Below are 25,355 nucleotides of genomic sequence, written 5' to 3'. Positions count from 1 at the left end.
ATGGCGCATCACTGGCCCTCAACAGTTGCTAATAAATATGAAAACATCAATCATTAAAATAAACAATTTATAAAATTATATGCTGAGGAATCTATGTATTTCCAGTACTTATAAAATTATATTTATTCACATTATTTAAAATAAGTGCTTGAGAATGAGTCAGGAAATTCCCAGGAAAATTTCCTAAGGAACTACTACTTGTTTCCCCAAAATGAATGTTCACTCAACATACGTAAATGTTACAGATCTTCCAGCCTATGAAAGACAGTGAGACATTGATATGCAATACAAACTATGTTTAACTTATTACAAGTGTTTTTTAATCCACAAAATAATACCAATATGATATTAAAGTAGTTAATATTCTGAAGGCAATTTAGAAAATGTAGAAGAAAATGTAGAATAATGAACTATTAATATAATGAAAGTTCCTTTCTGTTATTGCCAAAAATGAGCAAAGTTAGCTTTATAATATCATTGAGGTAAATTTTCATATTACCTCTGAGCTTTCTGGGAAAATGGGAATATACATCATTGTGAGCATGTACTTTTGGGATTGCCAAGATTTTGTTACCCTAAAAATTAGGGAAAGCTTTTATATTTTCTGGGAACATCCATTTGACTACAATCATATTGCAAAGAAAAATCAAGTTCTTATATGTGTAATGATCTTCTCTATCGATCAGATTTTTCTTTATAAAACTGGGTTTTAAAGCTAGATGTATGCCCTAAAGTTTTGGTTATTGACAATATCTCAGCAATTCTAATTTCATAAAATTTTGCTGGAGGACATACCAGCAGGGATTCCTAATACTTCAGTATTTTTTACTCCTTCGTTCATAAATGAATGTATCTATGTACATATATTTCCCTTTTATTGACATAAAATGAATTATTTGAAGGAAATCATATAACTAACTATATTTCAGTAGTATATATTTTAAAGTTAAATACAGCAAAATAATTATAAATGAACATTAAAAATCTGTTAATATACCAGGAGTATAAACTTTGTATACTGTGTTAAAAGTGGTAATAAACTACCCCCCAAGTCTCACTAGCTTACAAAAGGGATAGAATTATATCCTCTAGTAATAAGCTACTCCCAAATCTTAGTGACTTACAATTGTAAATGTTTATTTCTCATTCAGGCTGCGTGTCCATTGTAGGTCAACTGTGGCTCGGTTCAGGTTGCCTTTACTCCGATAGACAAGTCATGGAGTAGTAGCCTCTGAGTGTGTCTGGGTCTTTTCACAGAAGGACGAGAGAGATATGGTGAGCGTGCATTGGCATTAGATCTTTTGCTTGGTAGTGGCACATGTTACATATTCCATTAGCCAAAACAAACTACTGAGCCAAACTTGAGTATAGTGGGTCACTCTTTGAGAAAGGAGAACTCAGGTCACATGACCAAGTTAGAAGCCAGTGAAGTGGAAACTATAACTATCTGACAGGAAGAAGATGAGAAATATTGAGAAGACTAATACATCCCATTATCTGTTATAACTATCAATATAATGACTTTGAAGATGAAATGAGGCACAAATATTTCAAAGTTTAAGTTTTTGTTTACAATGTTAATTTATACTCTTTAAAAGTATAAAAAGGGTGAATGTTAACTAAACTTACTGTGGTAGTCATCTTGCTGTATTCATAGATCAAATCGTTGTGTTGTACACCTTAAATATATACAATGTTATAAGTTGATTATATATCAATAAAATTGGAAAAAAAAATGATAAAAGAGTTAAGAACTGCATTAGCTAAGATGTTTAGGTCCACAGCAAAAGAGAGCTAAATGACTAGTGTAGAAATGACAACTAAAGCTGTTATGATAAACTTCAGTATCTATTTTGGGAGGGAAGCCCATCTCTGAAACATATATAAGTAAATAATGTATTGTAGATTTACCTAATTTTACAAATATAAAAGTTTATATATATTTTTCACTGGGAACTAAGATTTACTAAAAGTGAGTATAAGTCTAGGATAATCTCACTCAAATGATGATTGGGTAATTCATGGGTAATTAAGATGAATATTTTTTATCCTGGTGGCTCAGCTTCCCTAGTAGCTCAGCTGGTAAAGAGTCTGCCTGCAATGTGGGAGAGCTGGGTTTGATCCCTGGGCTGGGAAGATTCCTTGTAGAAGGGAATGGCTTTACACTCCAGTATTCTGGTCTGGAGAATTCCATGGACTATACCATGGACTGGCAAAGAGTAGGACAACTGAGCAACTTTGACTTTTCAAAGGTAAATATATTACAACTGAGGCTTCCCAGGTGGCACAGTGGGAAAGAATCTGCCTGCCAGTGTAGCAGATGCGAGAGATTTGGGCTCAATCCACGAGTTGGGAATATCCCCTGGGATAGGAAATGGCCACCCACTCCAGTATTTTTGCCTGGAAAATTCCATGGACAGAGGAACCTAGTGGCTAGAGTCCAGGGAGTCTCAAACAGTTAGACATGACTGAGAGACTAAGCTCACACACACACACACACACACACACACACACACACACACTACTACCACAATATGTTTCTAATATAATTCATAAGTAAGTTGAAACTTTATGCTTGTTAAACACACAGGTATAGCAGGAAGCATTAGCTGTATGATCAGGGTTTGAGTTTCAGTTTGGCAAACAAATGTGTTTGTGCTTTCCTTAGTTCCCTACAAACTTTAGTTTCCTCTTTACAAAATAAAGGCAGTGGGCTATTTGATCTCTAAAGTCTAAATTCTAGTCCTAAAATTTGATAATCAGAGTTTTCAATTATGTATATATGGAGAGTGAGTCATTCACTTACGATTTAAAAAGATAATCTTCAACCAAATTGTTGAAATAAATCTCTGGGGTCTGGATTCTTCTGACTTGGAAGAAGCATCAGTTTGGACAGTTCAGTCAATCAGTTGGTCTGACTCTTTACAACCCTATGGACTGCAGCACTCCAGGCTTCCCTGGCCATCACCAACTCCTAGAGCTTACTCAAACTCATGTCCATTGAGTCGGTGATGCCATCAAACAATCTCGTCTTCTATTATCCCCTTCTCCTGCCACCGTCAATCTTTCCCAGCCTCAAGGTCTTTTGAAATGAGTCAGTTCTTCGTATCAGGTGGCCAGAATATTAGAGTTTCAGCTTCAGCATCAGTCCTTCCAATAGATATTCAGGACTGATTCCTTTAGGATGGATTGGTTGGATCTCCTTGCTGTCCAAGGGACTCTCAAAGAGTCATCTCCAATACCACAGTTCAAAAGCATCAATTCTCCCATGCTCATCTTTCTTTATAGTCCATTTTTCACATCCATACATGACTATTGGAAAAACCATGGCTTTGACTAGATGGACCTTTGTTGGCAAAGTAATGTCTCTGCTTTTTAATATGCTGTCTAGGTTGGTCATAGATTTTCTTCCAAGGAGCAAGCGTCTTTTAATTTCAGGGCTATAGTCACCATCTGCAGTGATTTTGGAGCCCCCAAAATAAAGTCTGTCAATGTTCCCATTGTTTTGCCATCTATTTGCCATGAAGTGATGGGACTGGATGCCATGATCTGAATGTTGAACTTTAAGCCAACTTTTTCACTCTCCTCTTTCAGTTTCACTAAGAGGCTCTTTAGTTCATCGCTTTCGGCCGTAACCGTGATGTCATGTCCATATCTGATGTTATTGAGGTTTCTCCTGACAGTCTTGATTCTAGCTTGTGCCTCATCCAGTCCAGCATTTCTCATGATGTACTCTGCATATAAATAAAATAAGCAAAGTGACAATATGCAGCCTTGACAGACTCTTCCCAATTTGGAACTGTTTTTCCATGTCCAGTTCTAACTGTTGCTTCTTGACCTGCATACAGATTTCTCAGGAGGCGGGTAAGGTGGTCTGTTATTCCTATCGGTTTAAGAATTTTTCAGTTTGTTGTGATCCACACAGTCAAAGGCTTTGGCATAGTCAAGAAAGGAGAAGAAAATATTTTTCTGGAGCTCTCTCGCTTTTTCGATGATCCAGCAGATGTTGGCAATTTGATCTCTGGTTCCTCTGCCTTTTCTCAACCAGCTTGAACATCTGGAAGTTCATGGTTCACATACTGTTGAAGCCTGGCTTGGAAAATTTTGAGCATTACTTTGCTAGCATGTGAGATGAGTGCAATAGTGCAGTAGTGTGAGCATTCTTTGGCATTGCCTTTCTTTGGGATTGGAATGAAAACTGACCTTTTCCAGTCCTGTGGCCACTGCTGAGTTTTCCAAATTTGCTGGCGTATGGAGTGCAGCACTTATGCAGCATCATCTTTTAGGATTTGAAATAGTTCAATGGGAATTCCATCACCTCCACTAGCTTTGTTCATAGTGACCCTTCCTAAGGCCCACTTTACTTCACATTTCAGAATGCCTGTCTCTGGTGAGTGATCATAGCATCGTGATTATCTGGGTCGTGAAGATCTTTTTTGTACAGTTCTTCTGTATATTCTTGTCACCTCTTCTTAATATTGTCTGCTTCTGTTAGGTCCATGCCATGTTTGTCCTTTATCGAGCCTATTTTTCCATGAAATGTTCCCTTGGTATCTCTAATTTTCTTGAAGAGATGTCTAGTCTTTCCCATTCTATTGTTTTCCTCTATTTCTTTGCATTGATCACTGAGAAGGGCTTTCTTATCTCTCCTTGCTATTCTTTGGAACTCTGCATTCAAATGGGAATTTCTTTCCTTTTCTCCTTTGCCTTTTGCTTCTCTTCTTTCGCAGCTATTTGTAAGGCCTCCTCTGACAACCATTTTGCCTTTTTGCATTTCTTTTTCTTGTGCATGGTGTTGATCACTGTCTCCTGTACAATGTTATGAATCTGCATCCATAGTTCTTCAGGCACTCTGTCTATCAGATCTAATCCCTTGAATCTATTTGTCACTTCCACTGTATAATCGTAAGAGTTGTCACTTCCATTGTATAATAGTAAGGGAATTGCTTTAGATCATAACTAAATGGTCTAGTGGTTTTCCCTACTTTCTTTAAGTCTGAATTTAGCAATAAGGAATTCAAGATCTGAGCCGCAGTCAACTCCTCGTCTTGTTTTTGCTGACTCTATAGAGCTTCTGCATGTTTAGCTGCAAAGAATATAATCAGTCTGATTTCAGTTGACCATCTGGTGATGTCCATGTGTAGAGTCTTCTCTTGTGTTGTTGGAAGAGGGTGTTTGCTCTGACCAGATGTGTTTAATACTTCTTCCTTTTATTCTTTTAATTCTATTTCTCTCATTTTTCTTTGTCTTCTGTTTTATATTTGCATTTTAAATACATTTACTGGACTAATTATTGCAACTTTTCCTATATATATATATATTCACCTTTTAATTTTTATTTTAGTGTCTGGTTTAGAATCACTGTATATGGCTCTGCAGATTGTGGTCTGCACAAATCTAGGGCCACTACTTACACTACCATTGGCATGACCTCTGTCTTTGTAAATGACAGTTGTGGGATGGGAAAATTTTATTTTATTATCTTAATATTATATGATTATTCCTTGTATTGATTTCTTCATTTTTGAATATTATTGAAACAGGGCAGTTCATATGATGAAGATATTAGGTATTAGGCTTACTTAGTGTAAGATATTTCTAATGCTTTTTTTTCATCTCTTATTACTCCCATATACAATTATAGCAACCTTAAACTATTTTTTAAAATCCTTCTTTGACTGAACTATCATACAAATTTTTCTTTGAATTTCTTAGTGTTGATAAAGCAGATGACGAAGATGATGAGGACTTAACAGTGAACAAAACTTGGGTCTTGGCACCAAAGATTCACGAAGGAGATATAACACAAATTCTCAACTCCTTGCTTCAAGGCTATGACAATAAACTTCGCCCAGATATAGGAGGTAAGTTTGAGTAATCATTCTGGGATTTTGGTGCCTATGAAAGCCACACTTATTGATGTTACTTTAATCATATCTCATATTTCTTGATTTTCTGACAAATGTTGTAAACTGCTAGGTTTGACAATTATTAGTTAGACTGGTACTGCTTTGAAATATTCACAGTTTGATGTGGGAAGAAAGATATCTAAATATTTTTTATGTCATTATTTTACAACTGCTACATTTCAATAAAGGGTGAAATAGCAAAGTTTTGATAAAATAGCCATCCAAGTTTTGATGAAATGCTAAGAGATATTTCATTAAACAGAATATTTCAAATGTAACTAAGAGTTCTAATTCTGTATAGTACTGCTGCACTGTCTTAGAGAATGTAAAATTATAAGCCTTGAGTGTATATTTAGCATAGGTAATCCAACTTTGTTCTTCTTTGTAAAATTGTTAGTCTGAGTTCTGTACATTTTTGTATACATCTTATAACATGATTCACTTCTGTTTCTCCTGTGACAATTTAAAACAAAGAAGCAAAATACATTAAGTCAGCAAAAACTTTTATTGAAATTGCATTCAATCTATGATCAATATAGGGAAATTGAAATGTTATCATATTGAATTTTTACCAAACCAAATTCATGATCATCGTATATCCTTCTATAGGTATTCTATTTTTATTAATATTTTCTGAAAGAAGTTCTGAATATATTTTGCTAGATTTAATTATCTATATTTGGAGTTTTTGATATAAGCATAAATAGATTTTTAAAAATTTTATTTTGTAAGTTTTTATTAGCAACATATGGAAATACAGTAGACATTTTGCTATCTATTGTATCCTCAGCAGCCTTGCTAAATTTATCAACTTTATTTATTGAATGGTGATTATTACAAATAATGACTACTTTGCCAATAGTGTCCATTTTTCAACTAATGAGTTTTTACTTCATTTTCAAAAATTTTGCTAGGGCTCTTTCTTCCTCCCTAATGTTTAAAATGATTTCTGTTCCTCTTTTGAAACAATCATATTGATCATATTTTGTTCTTTATTCTATTTACCATTTGTTCTATAAATTTGACTGATTTTTAAAACATCAACCAAATGTGCATGCTTATAATAAATGTCAGTTGGTTGTGACATGGTAAGATATTTAAAATATCACTAGATTCAATTTGTTAATATTTTCTTTTAGAATTTTATATATATGTTAAGGAAGATAATTAGTTGGTTTACTTAAAAAAATTTTTTTTTCAGTTGTAGAGTCAAAATTATGCTAGCATCTACTAATGAGTTATGGTTCCCCATTTTTCTCTTCACTGAAAGAGTTATTTAAAATGAATACTGTTTCTTTAAGAAATTTGAAAAGATTATTTAGTAAAATCATGTTGACCTAGAGTTTGCATTTTAGGAAAAAATTTTAACAGTTCTATTACTTCAATAATCACTTTTGGTGGGCTTTCAAGGAATTTAAATTTACTAATGTTAAATTGTTTCATAAAGCTTTTGTGATATTTTTAGTGAGTTTTAGCACTAAGGATTTTTCCCCTTTGTCACTTATATTGACAAACTATTCTTTCACTTATGAATAAATCTTGAAGGACTTAAAACTTTTTATCAGTTGTCATAAAATCAAATATTGGCTCTGTCAAATTTCTTAAATGTCACTATTTTGTTTATTATGCTAATTTATTTTTTGTGTATTTAATTTCCTGTGTTCCTACATTGTTTTAAATATTTCATTCCAAAATAGAATTTAGACTTAGTGAAATACTATCTGGGCTTCCCCGGTGGCTCAGCAGTAGAAAGTATTCTCCTGCATGTAGAGGAAATGTGGGTTCGATGTCTGGGTCAGGAAAATTGCATCGAGAAGGAAATGGCAATCCATTCTAGTATTCTTGCCTGGAAAATCCTATGGACAGAGGAACCTGGAGGGGTACAGTTCATGAGGTTGCCAGGACAGACATCACTAAGCTACTCAACAACAACAAAATGCTATCTATACATGGAATTCCTGTAAACCTTTTAAATGTACTGTTAACATTTACGTAATCATAGAACTATTACCATAAATCAATGCATTAGTAGTATCAATACAGTAATATTAACTAATCTATGCTAAGTCGATTCAGTCGTGTCCGACTCTGTGCAACCCCATAGATGGCAGCCCACCAGGCTCCCCCATCCCTGGGATTCTCCAGGCAAGAACACTGGAGTGGGTTGCCATTTCCTTCTCCAATGCATGAAAGTGAAAAGTGAAAGTGAAGTCACTCAGTCGACCTTATTCAAATTATGCTAGATACTTCACTAATGACCCTTTTTTCTAGTTCAGAACTCTAACCAAGATCACACATTGCATTTTGTTCTCACGTCTCCATACTCTCCTCCAATCTGGTATAGTTTTTCAGTTTTTCTCTTTGGTTCATGAACTTGATAACTTTAAAGTATATTAGCCAGTGTAAACCACTCAATTTGTCTCATATCTTCATTATTGAATTGTGCTTATGCATTTTTGCCAAGAATACCACAGACTGATATTTTGTGCTTTCCTGCACGTGTGCTCACAAAATGAAGCAGGGCAAAGGCTAACAGAGTTTTGCCAAGAGACGCACCAGTCACAGCAAATACCCTCTTCCAACAACCCAAGAGACAAATCTACACATGGACATCACCTGATGGTCTATACTGAAATCAGATTGATTATATACTTTGCAACCAAAGATGGAGAAGCACTATACAATCAGCAAAAACAAGACTGGGAACTGACTGTGGCTCAGATCATCAGTTCCTTATTGCAAAATTCAGACTTAAATTGAAGAAAGTAGGAAAAATCACTAGGCCAGTCAGGTATGATCTAAATCAAATGCCTTACAGTTATACAGCGAAAGTGACAAATAGATTCGAGGGATTAAATCTGATAGAGATTAGATCTGGTAGAACAAAACAATCCCAAAGGAAAAGAAATGCAAGACGGCAAAGTGGCTGTCTAAGGAGGCTTTACAAATAGCTGAGGAAGGAAGAGAAGCAAAAAGCAAAGGAAAAAGGGAAGGATATGCCTAAATGAATGCAGAATTCAAGAGAATAACATGAAAGAAAAGAAGACCTTCTTAAATGAACAGTCCAAAAAGTAGAGGAAAACCATAGAATGAGAAAGAGTAGAGATCTCTTCAAGAAAATTGGAGATATCAAGGAAACATTTCCTATAAAGATGGGCACAATAAAGGACAGAAACAGTAAGGACCTAACAGAAGCAGAAAAGATTAAGAAGAGGTGGCAAGAATACACAAAAGAACTATACAGAAATGTCTTAATGACCCAGATAACCACTATGGTGTGTTCAGTTACCTAGAGCCACACATCCTGGAGTGTGAACTTAACTGGACATTATGAAGCATTGCTATGAACAAAGCCAGTGAGGTGATGGAACTCAAGCTGAGCTATTTAAAATCCTAAATGATGACACTGTTTAAGTGCTGGATTCAATATGTCAGCAAATTTGGAAAACTCAGCAGTGGCACAGGACTGGAAAAGTTTTCATTCCAATCCCAAAGAAAGTCAGTGCCAAAAATTTTTCAAACTACCATAAAATTGTGTGTATTTCACATACTAATAATGTTATGCTCAAAAACCTTCAAGCTAGGCTTCAACAGTACATGAACCAAGAACTTCTAGATGTACAAGATAGATTTAGAAAAGGCAGAGGAACTAGAGATCAAATTGCCAACATTCATTGGATCATAGAGAAAGCAGAGGATTTACAGAAAAACATCTACTTCTACTTCATTAACTATGTTAAATCCTTTGGCTGTGTGAGTCACAACAAACTGGAAGATTCTTAAAGAGATGGGAATATCAGGCCACTTTACCTGTCTCCTGTGAAGCCTGAAGCAATAGTTAAAACCTTGAAAGGAGTATGACAAAGCTGTGTTTTGTCACCCTGTTTAACTTATATGCAGAATATATCATGTGAAGTGCTGGGCTGGATGAATCACAAGCTGAAGTCAAGATTGCTAGGAGGAAATATCAGTAACCTCAGATATGCAGATGGTTCCACTCAAATGGCAGAAAGCAAAGAGTGTCCTGATGAGGGTGAAAGAGGAGAGTGAAAATGCTGGCTTAAAACTCGACACCCAAAAAATTAAGATCATGGTATCTGGTTCCATCACTTCACAGAAAATAGAAGGGGAAAATATGGAAGCAGTGACAGATTTTATTTTCTTGGCCTCCAAAATCACTACAAACGGTGACTGCAGCCACAAGTTTAAAAGACACTTGCTCCTTGGAAGAAAAGCTATGAGAAACCTAGATAGTTTATTAAAAAGCAGAGACATCACTTTATTGAAAAGGTCCCTATAGTCAGTTATGTTTTTTTTTTTCTAGTAATCATGTATGAATGAGAGAGTTGAACCATAAATAAGGCTGTGGTGGTTTAGTTGCTAAGTTGTGTCTGACTCTTGTGACTGCATGGACTGTAGCCTGCCAGACTCCTCTATCCATGGGATTCTCCAAGCAAGAATACTGGAGTGAGTTGCCATTTCCTTCTCCAGGGGGTCTTACCTGCCCCAAAATTGAACCCTGATCCCCTTCATTGCAGGCAGATTTACCAACTTTACCAACTGAGCAATGAGGGAAGCCCCCTAATGAAGGCTGAACACCAAAGAATTGCTGCTTTTGAATTGTGGTGCTAGGGAAGACCCTTTAGAGTTTCTTGCACTGCAAGGAGATCAGACCAGTCAATCTTTAGTGAAGTCAACCTTGAATATTCATTAGAAGGACTGATGCTGAAGGTGAAGCTCCAATACTTTGGCCATCTGATGTGAAGAGCCAAATTATTACAGAAGCCCCTGATGCTGGGAAAGATTGAAGGCAGGAGGAGATTGTTGGGTGGCATCATCAACTCAATGGACATGAATTTGAAAAAACTCCAGGAGATAGCCTGCTGCAGTCCATGGGGTTGCAAAGAATCAGATATGACTTAGGGACTGAACTACAACCTCCTATAATTTGACTGCTCTTTCCTTTCATGTTTGCATCATTTCCTGAGCATATCCTTTCCTTTCTAGCACATAAGATATTTCAGGCTCATCTTGATCCAGGAATGTAATTCACTGTATCTCTAAAAATTCCTGGTTCCATTTTTTTAGAATGATAATTAGAAACCAAGATCTGGGTACTTGGTGGTGGTGGTGGTTTAGTCTCTAAGTCATCTGACTCTCACGACCCCATGGACTGTAGCTTGCCAGGCTCCTCTGTCCATGGGATTCTCCAGGTAAGAGTACTGGAGTGGATAGCCTCTTCCTTCTCTAGGGAATCTTCCCAACTCAGTAATCAAACCTGGATCTCCTGTTTCACAGGCAGATTCTTTACCAACTGAGCTATGAGGGAAGCTTCCCTGATAGCTCAGTTAGCAAAGAATCTGCCTGCAATGCAAGAGACCCCAGTTGGATTCCTGGGTTGGGAATATCCCCTGGAGAAGGGATAGAATACTCACTCTAGTAGTCTTGGGATTCCCTTGTGGCTCAGCTGGTAAACAATCTGCCTACAATATGAAGACCTGGGTTGGGAAGATCCCCTGGAGAAGGGAAAGGCTACCCACTCCAGTACTCTGGCCTGGAGAATTCCATGGACTGTATAAGTCCATGGGGTCACCAATGTCAGACACCCCTACAAGGGCCTTTGTTGTATTCATTAATATTGAGGGTCATGGCTTCTTGACTTCATTGGACAGACAGAGAAAATATATGTTCTGCCTACACATTCACACATTCCTGTGTATATCCATGGGTACATGTATTATGAACCATGAGTCCAAACCTTTCACTTTTCCTTATTTGTAACTTCTTTTTTCCAACAAATAGGTACCTGGTTCTCATCTTCCCATCGTATATTTTCTTATTTGTTCAATTCTAATAAATAAATGAAGTGGTTCTATAATTTTAATAGGTCTATTAAAAAAAATTACAGAGAAGGCAATGGTACCCCACTCCAGTACTCTTGCCTGGAAAATCCCATGCATGGAGGAGCCTGGTGGGCTGCAGTCCATGGGGTATCACAGAGTCGGACACAACTGAGCGACTTCACTTTCACTTTTCACTTTCATGCATTGGAGAAGGAAATGGCCACCCACTCCAGTATTCTTGCCTGGAGAATCCCAGGGACAGGGGAACCTGGTGGGCTGCCATCTATGGGGTCGCACAGAGTTGGACACAACTGAAGTGACTTAGCAGCAGCAGCAGCATTAAAAATTAACTAACATGAATAAAACATTCATATACAATTAGTTTTGTGTTTATCTTTAAAGTATGTAATGAAAACACTGTTGCCCAAAATTACTTAATCTTTTCTTCCCTATCCTCATTCAGTATTGTTATGTTACTCATTTTTCAACAGTTTGGTTTCAGTGTTACTGATTATATTCCACTTTGAATGGAATCCATCTATGTTTACTTTAAGCATTTGTATGGTTTTATTTCATTTAATTCCCTAATACACTCGAACTGTGTATGGTGTAAAGTATGAATCTAATTTTTATCTTTTTCAAATGGCTTTTCTGTTGACTCAGCATGATTTATTAAAAAGTCAATCTTTGCTTCCATTATTTGATATGTCAACTGTATATTATATTCTTATGTATTTTCGTTATTTATGACCTTTCTATTCCATTCTCTTACTTGTGTTTCTATTTATTTGCCGCTACACTATATTAACAGTAGAGATTCAACAGTATTTTGAGACTTGTAATGCCTTGTAAAGTATTTTAATGCCTGCCCTAAAGCTGGCCCCACCTCATATTTTCATTTTAGTTTATTTTTCCTTTTAAGTTTTCCTGGCTATTGTGTGTCTTTTTATATATATATATATATATATATATATATATATATATATATATATATATATATATATAAGCTTTATTCCTGTATATAGGAACAACAAGTTTAGTTCCAATTGAAAAAGATTTGTTGGTGTTTTTATTGAGATACTGTCAAACTTGTGAATTAACTTTGGGAGAACTAGCATTTTATAACATTGAGTCATTTAAAACAGGAACATGGGCTGTCTTTCTAAATCTTCATGCTTATTTTCTATCTCTCTGGAATGTTTTAAGATTTAGTCATTGATTTTTTTCACATTTGTTAAATTGAATCCTAAATATTTAACTTTTTCTTATGTAAATTATATTTCCTCAAACATAATGTCCTCTGATTATTTTTTTTGTATTTCAGTGCTATTGATTTATGAATGTTTATTTTATATCTTTTTACCTTAATAGATTTTTGTTAGTTAAAGCGTTATTTCTTTTCAAAATTTTGTTATCATACCATATGCAAAAAAATCTTTTTTGTTTACCAATTCATATGAAACTAATTGAATTCTCTTGTCTAAAAACATTACAATGTGTCATTGTCTAATATAATAAATAATAGTGGAGATAATGGGTACCTTTGCCTTGTTCTCATTCTTAGGGAAATTATTCAAGTATTCCGTTATAGGGATAGTCACATTAAGAACTTATCCCTTGATTCACTTGATTTAGTTTTAAAATCAAGAATCAGTGTTGAAATTTTTCAGTCTTTTTCAACATTTATGGAAAAAAGTTTGAGTTTTACCCTCCTTAAATCTATTAGTATGGTGAAAGTGAAGTCACTCAGTCGTGTCCGACTCTTTGCAACCCGTGGACTGTAGCCCACCAAGCTCCTCCATCCATGGGATTCTCCAGGCAAGAATACTGGAGTGGGTTGCCATTTCCTTCTCTAGGGGATCTTCCCGACCCAGGGATTGAACCCAGGTCTCCCATACTGCAAGCAGATGCTTTAACCTCTGCACCACCAGTGGCTTCTCTGGTATATAATAGTAATTGAAACTATTTGAATTCTGGACTAAAGTTGGATTCTGCTTGCTAATATATTATTTAGTATTTTACATTGGTATTTATAAGTGATATTCATCTTCCATTTTATTTTTGAGTAACATTTTCATATGTTTTGTTATCCTTTTATATTTGTTTCATGAAAGGGTATTTTCCTTCATTCTCAAAGGTCAAGCATTTTTTAAAATCAAGTTTTGAGTATAGTTAATTTACAATGTTGTGTTAATTTCTGCTGTACAAAGTGTGTACAAAGTGTGTCAGTGCAAAGTGTGTCAGTTATATGTATACATATATCCATGCTTTTTTAGATCTATTTCCATATAGGTCATTGCAGATTATTGAGTCAAGTTCTCTGTGCTATTTATTAGATTATTAGTTATCTATTTTATAGATAGTAGTGTATATACGTGAATTTCAATTTTTTTCCCATTTATCCCTCCCACCTGTTTCCCCTTTGGGAACCATCAGTTTGTTGTCTACATCTGTGACTCTATTCTATTTGTGAATAGGTTCATTTTTTTTTAGATTCCATATATAAGTGATATCATATAATCTTTATTTCCTTCTGTTAGACTTACTTCACTCAGTATAACAATCTTTAGATTCATCCATGTTGCTGCAAATGGCTTTATTTATTTATTTTTTATGGCTGAGAAATATTCTATTGTATATATGTACCATATCTTCTTTATCCATTCCTCTGTTGATGGGCATTTAGACTGCTTCCTTGTAGTAGCTGTGTAAATAGTGCTGCACTAAATATTGGGGTTGGGTTTCCCTGGTGGCTTAGTATTAAAAGAATCCATCTGCAATGCAGGAAATGCATGTAGGAGATGCAGGTTCAATCCCTAGGTTGGGAAGATCCCCTGGAGAAGGAAATGACAACCCACTCCAGTTATTCTTGCCCAGAAAATCCTGCAGACAGAGGAGCCTGGCAGGCTATAGTCCATGGGGTTACAAAAGAGTCAGACATGATCTGGCAACTAAACAAAAAATGAAAAGAACATTGGGCTACATGAATCTTTTCAAATCACACTTTTCTCCAGATATCTACCCAGGAGTGGGATTGCTGGATCATGTGGTAGCTCTATTTTAGTTTTGAAAGGTTGTTGCTGAACAAAAACAGGATTCTTGGCCTCTGGAGGAGAAGAATTCAATCTGGGGCCAGAGATGAGGCATGATCGCTCAGAGCTTTTGTGTAATAAAGTTTTATTAAAGTATAAAGAAGATAGAGAAAGCTTCTGACATAGACATCAGAAGGGGGCAGAAAGAGTACCCTCCTGCTAGTCTTCAGCTGGATGTTATATAGTCACTGCTGCTGCTGCTGCTAAGTCGCTTCAGTCATGTCCGACTCTGTGCGACCCCATAGACGGCAGCCCACCAGGCTCCCCCATCCCTGGGATTCTCCAGACAAGAACACTGGAGTGGGTTGGCATTTCCTTCTCCAATGCATGAAAGTGAAAAGTGAAAGTGAAGTCTCTCAGTTCTGTCCCACTCTTCGCGACCCCATGGACTGCAGCCCATCAGGCTCCTCCATCCATGGGATTTTCCAGGCAAGAGTACTGAAGTGGGGTGCCATCACTTACTCCTAGCAGTCTGTTAATCAAAGAAAGAAATGTCTTAAAACTCAGAATGGCACGAGGCCCCTCATCCATAAGATGCATTTTGGGATAATCTTGGCACCAGATGATTCTTCTCAGGCCATGAAACGATTGACTTGAATCTTGTAGAAGGGCAGGTTACCATACAAATAGTTTCGTTTACGTAGATTAGGGGGACAATATCCGAGTATAACATACGGGTTTGTCAAGTAGGTTCTGAGCCATTAGGTGGAACTGACTTGAAGACAGAGTTTGGGGTAAATGCATAGTACATTAACATAGCTTAAGACAAACATTTCCATAAGAAAAATGCATTGGTTAACTCAAGGTTTGAGAATAGTTAACTTCAGGTGAAACCTGGTGTCATTATGACAACACAGTATTTTAAGAGAAACCTCTTTTTAAATTTGTATAGAGAAGGAAAAAAATTATCACTGGTTTGTTTCCTCCTGCTGCTTAAGAGAAATAAAAGTGTCTGACACTTGCAGCCTATTTCCTCCCTTTGGAGACCCCTGGCCTTCCTGCCTGTTACCCTCTGAGTTTTTAAAGGAGCTTCCATGCTGTTCTCTGCAGTGGCTGTATCAATTTATATTCCCACCAACAGTATATATGCCCTTGTTTCCACACCCTCCCCAGCACTTATTGTTTGTGGATTTTTTGATGATGGCCATTCTGACTGGGGTGAGATGATACCTCATTGTAGTTTTGATTTGTATTTCTCTAGTAAACAATGATGTTGAATGGGGACTAATTAAACTTAAAAGCTTTGGCACAGCAAAAGAAACCATAAACAAAATGAAAAAACATCCGTCAGAGATGTTGGAGAATATATTTGCAAATGAATTTACTAACAAGGGATTAATTTCCAAAATATACGAACACCTCATGCAGCTCAATATAAAACAAGCAAACAACCCAATTAAAAAAAAAATGGCAGATCTAAATAGACATTTCTCCAAGGAAGACATACAGATGGCCAAGAAGCATGTGAAAAGATGCTCAACAAAGGTCTAACACTTTCTTTGTCCAGGTGTTAGCATTGTCTGACTCTTGGAAATTTGGTAGAATTCCATTATAAATTCATCCAGGTCTTGAGCTATTTGGAAATAGTTAATCTTTCGATCATTTTTTTCTCTGCTTCAATGTTTAGTTCCCATTTGTTATTTCCTACTTTATATTTTGTACTATTACCCCATTTTTTCTAATCAAGAAAATTATGAGTAGTGGATTTTTTCAGGATTTCCATTTATTATAATAGCAAATGAGTTCTAGTGGTTTTCTATTAACTATCTCATTATTCCTACTCTGTCTTTATTATAACCTTCATTTTTATTTTGTTTATTTTATTTTGTATTTTATTTTGTTTTGTGTTTTTCGAGCTTGAAATTTAATGATTTATTTTCCCTCTTTAAGTTTTGGTGTGTTACTGTCTGTTTCCTTTTTTTTTTTTTTTCTTCCCTGTATATTTTACCTCATAAATGTTGTTGTTTAGTCATTGTGTCTGACTCTTTTGTGACTTCATGGACTGTCACCCACCAGGATTCTGTCCATGGGATTTCGCAGGCAAGAATACTGGGAAGGGTTGCCATTTCCTTTTCCAGGGGCCTTTCCAGACCCAGGGATTGAACCTTAATCTCCTGAATTGCAGGCAGATTCTTTTACTGCTGAGCCACCAGGGAAGCAAAGGTGGCTGCATTTTATTTAGTGTAGAAATATTTTGTGTTATAGCTTCATACTGACTTGTGGATTTAAATATTAAAAAGAGAAGTTATTTGTCACCTATAAGGTTTTTTGGGGGTTCCCTGGTGGCTCAGTGGTAAAGAATAAAAACTGCCTGCCACTGTGACAGGACACAAGAGATATGGGTTCAGTGCCTGGGTTGGGTAGATTCCCTGGAGAAGGAAATGGCAACCTGTTCCAGTATTCTTGCCTGGAAAACCCCATGGACAGAGGAGCCTGATGGGCTACAGTCCATGGGATCACAAAGAGTCAGACATGACTGAGCACAGAAGATCGCAAGGCTTTTTGACTTTCATTTTCCTTCATCTGATATCAAGATATTGTTAATCCTAGTATTCTTACTGTTTCCACTTGCCTGTATCTTTTTGTCCGCATTAATTGTTGCCTCTGTTGATCACTTTGTTTTAGCTATATCGCTTGTATGCACCATGTCATTAGGTCTTGTTCTGTAGTCCAGGATAAAGACAATTTTTTTTTTTTTTTCTTGTAACAGATCATTTGATTCCATTATATTTGTCAATATGACTGATAGGTTTGTTCTCAATTCCTTCATAACATTTTAGTCATAGTTACTGTCTTTCTATATGAGATTGGATTATTTGCACTTTAATTGATAATGTTTATATTTTAGTATTTTCAAAGCTTTATATTTTTGTTCTACTTTACCTTTATAGTTTTAACTTTCATAATGGACTTAGTCCCCTTTTTTTAAAGTCTTTGATCTTTCTATTATCAGATGATTTTGGTTTAATTTAACGCCCACCTATTATCCATGAAACAGCAAGCTTTTTCTAGGTTTTAATTATTCCTCTCCAATGCTTTATTATTTTTAGTTAACATATTTTCTGCTTTACAACATATAACAATTGTAAATAGTCTCACATCCTTGTCTTAATCTTTGTTTTAGTATTTGATCTGCTGTGATATGTGTTAAAAGGCTCACCATTAGCATTTTTTTTTCTTGTTATTTTCCTGGTTCTCTCCAATCTAGTATATTTTTTGAGAAGTTTTTCTATGTGAAAACTCTTTCATTGACCCAGTGTTTGAAGGACACATTGGCTGCATATGATATTCTTAGTTCAGGCTTTCTTTCATTGAGTTTTCTTTTATTAGGCTATTTCAGAGTTGACGTGCTTTGTGTGTTTCTCTTAAAAAATATATATAGCTGAGGTACAGTATTGTGTCAAGTGTACTACTTTGTGGTTGGCATTTCTTTACATTATGAAATGGTCACCATGATACATTTAGTAATTGTCTGGTCCCATAAAATGTAAAACTATTTTTGATCATATTCTTTATGCTTTATGTTATATACCCATGAATTATTCATTCTATAACTATAGGTTTGTACCTGTTAATCCCTTCACCTATTTTGTCCCTACCCCACCTCTCCTTTCTGTCAATTCACTGTTCTCTGTATCTATTAGTCTGCATTTGGCAGGGGGGAGGGGTTGTTTATCTGTTTTTTAGATTATACATATGAGATTAAATTTACTTTGTTTTACTTTGACTTATTTCACTTAGCATAATACCCTCAAAATCTACCCTTATTGCTGCAAATGGCAACATGACTAGTGATGCTGAACATCTCCAAATGGATTAAAGGCCTAAATGTAGGATGGGAAACTATAAAACTCCTAGAGGAAAACACAAGTATGTCTTTGACATAAATCATAGCAATATTTTTTCAGATCTGTCTCCTAAAACAAAGGAAATAAAAGAAAAACTAAACATATATGGCCTAATTAAACTTAAAACTTCTGCACAGCAAAGGAAATGAAAAACAAAATGAAAAACTACTAAATGGGAAAAAAAATTTGCAAATGATCTGACTGATTAAAAAAGGGCAGAATAACTATCTGTAATTTTTTAAAGACCCTCCAGACTATTTTCCTGTAAAGTGGCTCTACCAATTTACATTCCTACAAATAGTTCCCTGGGCTTCCCAGATGGTGCTAGTGGTAAAGAACCCATCACCAATGCTAGAGACACAAGAGACATGGGTTCAAAGTCTGGGTCGGGAATATCCCCCGGGGTAGGAAATGGTGACTGGGTCCGGAACATCCCCTGGGGTAGGAAATGGCAACTTGCTCCAGTATTCTTGCCTAGAAATTCCATGGACAGAGGAGCCTGGAGGGTTATAGTCCATGGGACCACAGAGTTAGACATGACTGAGTGACTGAGCATACAACTGACAACAATAACTAGGGCTTCTTTTTCTCTACATCCACACCAGCACTTGTTATTTCTTGTCATTTTGATAAAGTCCTTGCAGACATGAGGTGATAACTCAATGTGGTTTTGATTTGTATTTCCTTGATATTAGTGATGCTGGACATTTTTTCATATGTCTGTGTGTCTTCTTTGCAAAAACGTCTATTCAGGTTCTCTGCCTGTTTTTAATTAGGTGTTTTTTTTTTTATGTTGAATTGTGGTGTCATTTTTGAGAAAATCTGATGCCAATACAATTTTCTTGCCCTGGTTATCGATTCAATCTCTGTTTTATGAAAGCTAGAGGACTTTATGGATTTTTCTTTGTCGTTCAGCTGGATACTTTTGTTAAGATGTATCTTAGAGTTGTTCATTTTCGGTAACATTTTTTCTGGGTAATCAATGTCTTTTTAAAATGCAATTTCAGGTTTTCTTTCATCTGTGGATAGATTTATTTATTTATTGTATTGTAGTGTTGAATATTGGTTTTCTTTTTTTTATAATCTATTTCTTTTATTTTTTTTTGATAAATATACCAATTTTATTATTTATTTATTTATTTATTTATTTTAAATTTTAAAATCTTTAATTCTTACATGCGTTCCCAAACATGAACCCGCCTCCCACCTCCCTCCCCACAACATCTCTCTGGGTCATCCCCATGCACCAGCCCCAAGCATGCTGCACTCTGCATCAGACATAGACTGGCGATTCAATTCTTACATGATAGTATACATGTTAGAATGCCATTCTCCCAAATCATCCCACCCTCTCCCTCTCCCTCTGAGTCCAAAAGTCCGTTATACACAAAGGACACAGATGTGTATTGGTTTTCTTTAACTGTTTTGGTTTTCTTTTTAAGCTTCAATTACACGTGTGTTCATCATAGCTTTCTATTTTCTTTCATTCTCTTTGAATTCTCTCTAACTGATTTATATTCTCTTGATATTTTCCTTGTTTTTTATTCATTATTTTTAGTTTATTTATTTATTTTTCTATCTTATAATATTATCTTCCATTTCTTTACTAAGTTCAATAAATTTCTTGTTCATCTCTTCCTATGTACGTGTTTGTGTTGGGGGAATGGCACATTTTTAGTTTCTGAATTTCTGATACAAGGAAGTTTTTCTTATCCCTTTTGTTTTTTTCTTAATCAGGGTTTTTGTTTTTTTTTTCCTGCTTATGTGAATTGAGGGGATTTTTCCACAGTTAATTTGCATTGGATCTTGATTTCTTATTTAGCATTTATGAATCCTTTCATTGCTGTTTTCCTATTTCTTTTTGCTGTTTTTGAGTGTCTTGTAAGATTACTAGTTTATCAGTATTTCTTTTGTCTGTAGAGCAAAAACTTCAACTTTGAATGAATTGGTTGTTGTGGGTGGTGTATATTTGGTTGGTGGTGAGTGAGGGGTTGCATGGTTCCCAATATGTTGGCTCTCTATTTTTTTTTTTTGCTGTATGATCAATTTTATCCAGATTTTATTTTCCCTCAGTTCATTCCCTCTTTTGAATTCATCATCTAGTTATAATTCTATTTTCTTTTTACATTATCTTATTATATGTACAATTGTTTATCAATTTTAGTGATTAAAATATGCCTTCTTTATTAGATTTACTCATACATTAGTAACTTTAGCATGATTTAAGGACCTCACAAGCCATTTACTACATAAACTGTAGTCCTTATTTTTTTTGCTATTGCATTCACATATTTTCATTCTATATTTTGAAATACTAAAAGAAACTATTATTTTTATTTTATTTTATTATTATTTTTTTCAGTTTTTTATTTTTTAAATTTTAAAATCTTTAATTCTTACATGCGTTCCCAAACATGAACCCCCCTCCCACTTCCCTCCCCATAACATCTCTCTGGGTCATCCCCATGCACCAGCCCCAGAAACTATTATTTTTAAATGTTGAACAACAATTAACTTTAAAAAAGATCCAAAAATCTGCAAGCAATAAATGCTGGAGAGGATGTGGAGAAAAGGGAACCCTCCTACACTGTTGGTGGGAATGCAAACTAGTACAGCCACTATGGAGAACAGTGTGGTGATTCCTTTAAAAATTGCAAATAGAACTACCGTATGACCCAGCAATCCCACTGCTGGGCATACACACCGAGGAAACCAGAATGGAAAGAGACACATGTACCCCAATGTTCATCGCAGCACTGTTTATAATAGCTAGGACATGGAAACAACCTAGATGTCCATCAGCAGATGAATGGATAAGAAAGCTGTGGTACATATACACAATGGAGTATTACTCAGCCATTAAAAAGAATTCATTTGAATCAGTTCTGATGAGATGGGTGAAACTGGAGCCAATTATACAGAGTGAAGTAAGCCAGAAAGAAAAACACCAATACAGTATACTAACACATATATATGGAATTTAGGAAGATGGCAATGACGACCCTGTATGCAAGACAGGAAAAAAGACACAGATGTGTATACCAGACTTTTGGACTCAGAGGGAGAGGGAGAGGGTGGGATGATTTGGGAGAATGGGAATTCTAACATGTATACTGTCATGTAAGAATTGAATCGCCAGTCCATGTCTGACGTAGGGTGCAGCTTGCTTGGGGCTGGTGCATGGGGATGACCCAGAGAGATGTTGTGGGGAGGGAGGTGGGAGGGGGGTTCATGTTTGGGAATGCATGTAAGAATTAAAGATTTTAAAATTAAAAAAAAATAAAAAATTAAAAAAAATATATAAATGTAAAAAAAATAAATAAAAAAGAAAGTACTCTTTCTGATATTCTTCTTTTCCATTTAGAAATATATGTCCTATGCTATTTCTTTTGGTGCAAGTCTCTGGCAAAATTTATTTCAGTTTTTATATGAAAATACTTTTGTGTGGCCTTCTGTTTTGAATCATATTTTCAATGTATGCAAAAACCCAGAATGGCTATTATTGCCTTTTCAAAATTTATACACATTACTTTATTTTCTTCAATTATTTCTATTGAAAATCACTTTTAAACATTAATAACTTTTAAATCAACTTTAGGTATTTTATCAAATTTGACATTATCTCATCTATTTTCTCATAGTTATATTAAAGTCTCTGATAATCACAATAACTTGATTACTTAAATTTTATGTCTTAGTTAAAGGTGATTTGCTTCTGTTTCATGAAATATGTGTTAATATTTTATTGAATGCCACTAAGTCATATTAAAAACAATAGATATTCTAGATGATGTAATTTCCTGCAAAGTTGATGCAGTTTTGCTTGTGTAGTCAGGCTGAGTTTGGCTAAACTTCATTTGGCCAAAATTGGTGTATTTCATTTTATAAAACTTTTATTTCTCCTAGAGCACAGTCATTTGAAATTTCTCAACTTATAGCCTGAGAGTTGTACTAGGGATTCCCTCTCCTTGGTGGCCCTAGACTTCTCTAAATAGCTGAGATCTCTACATAGTAACTTAGAGTTCAGAAGCTGTTTTATATTTGTTTCCTCAGCATCACATGTACACACACACACAATTTAGGAATTAATACATGCCTTGAGGGAAAGTTGATTGTGGATTGTCTGATTTAATTCCCTGTGGGAGAGGTACAAGTTCTAAGCCACTGTATTTTGTTTAGACACTATTGCTGTACAGTGACAGAACAAATATACCAAGGGGAAGAGTGATAAAAAATAGCATAGAACTCACATCTGCATTTTTAAGTTGAGAAGCAAACATATACATAATGACTATTTTATAGGTAGGAGTATAGGAATGCTTTTGCTGCTGTTCATAGGCATTTTAAATTGCAAAAACAGGACCAGGAGCAGACTGTGGCCCAGATCACAAATTTGTTACTGCAAAATTCAGACTTAAATTGAAAAAGTAGGGAAAACCACTAGACCAATCAGGTATGACCTAAACCAAATCCCTTATGATTATACAGTGGAAATGACAAACAGATTCAAAGGATTAGATCTGATAGACATAATTCCTAAAGAACTATGAATGGAGGTTTGTGACATTGTACAGGAGGCAGTGATCAAGACCATCCCCGAGAATAGGAAATACAAAAAGGCAAGATGGTTGTCTGAGGAGACCTTGCAAATAGCTGAGAAAAGGAGAGAAGTGAAGGCAAAGGAGAAAAGGAAAGATCTACCCATTTGAAAGCAGAGTTCCAAAGAATAGCAAGGAGAGATAAGAAAGCCCTCCTCAGTGATCAATACAAAGAAATAGAATAAAACAACAGAATGGGAAAGACTAGAGATCTCTTCAAGAAAATTAGAGCTACCAAGAGAACATTTCATGCAAAGATAGGCTCAATAAAGGACAGAAATGGTATGGACCTAACAGAAGCAGAAGATATTAAGAAGAGGTGGCAAGAATACACAGAAGAACTGTACAAAAAAGATCTTCATGACCCAGATAATCATGATGGTATGATCACTCACCTAGAGCCAGACATCCTGGAATGTGAGGTCAAGTGGGCCATAGGAAGAGTCACTACGAACAAAGCTAGTGGAGGTGATGGAATTCCAGTTGAGCTATTCCAAATCCTAAAAGATGATGCCGTGAAAGTGCTGCACTCAATATGCCAACAAACTTGGAAAACTCAGCAGTGGCCACAGGACTGGAAAAGGTCAGTTTTCTTTCTAATCCCAAAGAAAGGTAATGCCAAAGAATGCTCAAACTACTGCACAATTGCATTCATGTCACATGCTAGTAAAGTAATGCTCAAAATTCTCCAAGCCAGGCTTCAACAGTACATGAACTGTGAATTTCAAGCTGCATTTAGAAAAGGCAGAGGAACCAGAGATCAAATTGTCTACATCCGTTGGATCATGGAAAAAGCAAGAGAGTTCTAGAAAAATATCTCTTTCTGCTTTATTGACTATGCCAAAGCCTGTGACTGTGTGGATCACAGAAAACTGTTGAAGAATCTTAAAGAGATGGGAATATCAGACCACCTGACATTCCTTCTGAGAAATCTGTATGCAGGTAAGGAAGCAACAGTTAGAACTGGACATGAAACAACAGACTGGTTCCAAATCAGGAAAGGAGTACATCAAGGCTGTATATTGTCACCCTGCTTATTTATCATATATTCAGTGTACATCATGAGAAACACTGAGCTTGATGAAGCACAAGCTGGAATCAAGATTGCTCAGAGAAATATCAGTAACCTCAGATATGCAGATGACACCACCCTTATGGGAGAAAGTGCTGCTGCTGCTGCTGCTAAGTCGCTTCAGTCATGTCCGACTCTGTGCAACCCCATAGATGACAGCCCATCTGGCTCCCCCGTCCCTGGGATTCTCCAGGCAGGAACACTGGAGAGGGTTGCAATTTCCTTTTCTAGTGCATGAAAGTGAAAAGTGAAAGTGAAGTTGTCCTGTCGTGTTCCACTCTTTGTGATCCCATGGACTGCAGCCTATCAGGCTCCTCTCTCCATGGATTTTCCAGGCAAGCATACTGGAGTGGGTTGCTATTGCCTTCTCCAGGCAGAAAGTGAAGAACAACTAAAGAGCCTCTGGATGAAAGTGAAAGAGGAGAGTGAAAAAGTTGGCTTAAAGTGCAACATTCAGAAAACTAAGATCATGGCATCTGATCCCATCACTTCATGGCAAATAGCTGGAGAAACAATGGAAACAGTAACTTTATTTTGGGGGGCTTCAGAATCACTACAGATGGGGATTGCAGCCATGAAATTAAAAGATGCTTGCTCCTTGGAAAGAAAGTTATAGACCAACCTAGACAGCATATTAAAAAGTAGAGACATTACTTTGCCAACCAAGGTTCATCTAGTCAAAACTATGTTTTTTCCAGTAGTCCTGTATGGATGTGAGAGTTGAAGTATAAAGAAAGCTAAGCCCTGAAGAATTGATTTATTTGAACTGTGGTGTTGGAAAAGACTGTTGAGAGTCCCTCAGTTGGCAAGGAGATCAAACCAGTCAATCCTAAAGGAAATCAGTCATGAATATTCATTGGAAGTACTGATGCTGAAGCTGAAACTCCAATATTTTGGCCTCCTGATTCGAAGGGCTGACTCATTTGTAAAGACCCTGATGCTCAGAAAGACTGAAAGCAGGAGGAGAAGGGGATGACAGAAGATGAGATGGTT

At 36.0% G+C, this 25,355-nt stretch overlaps 1 protein-coding gene across 1 annotated transcript in view; it reads left to right on the top strand.

The window, feature by feature from the left end:
• The window catches only part of GABRG1 (gamma-aminobutyric acid type A receptor gamma1 subunit), an 87,200-nt gene that overhangs the window by 18,405 nt on the left and 43,440 nt on the right, over positions 1-25,355 (top strand). The window contains exon 2 of the mRNA XM_005681572.3: positions 5,716-5,864. Coding sequence (XP_005681629.1) covers positions 5,716-5,864 — 149 coding nt within the window. The remainder of the gene's footprint in view (positions 1-5,715; positions 5,865-25,355) is intronic.

Source organism: Capra hircus, chromosome 6 (genome assembly GCF_001704415.2).
Source record: "Capra hircus breed San Clemente chromosome 6, ASM170441v1, whole genome shotgun sequence".
Lineage (NCBI taxonomy): Eukaryota > Metazoa > Chordata > Mammalia > Artiodactyla > Bovidae > Capra > Capra hircus.
The sequence above is the reverse complement of the archived record's forward strand: the minus strand, read 5'-3'. Positions and strand labels throughout refer to the sequence as shown.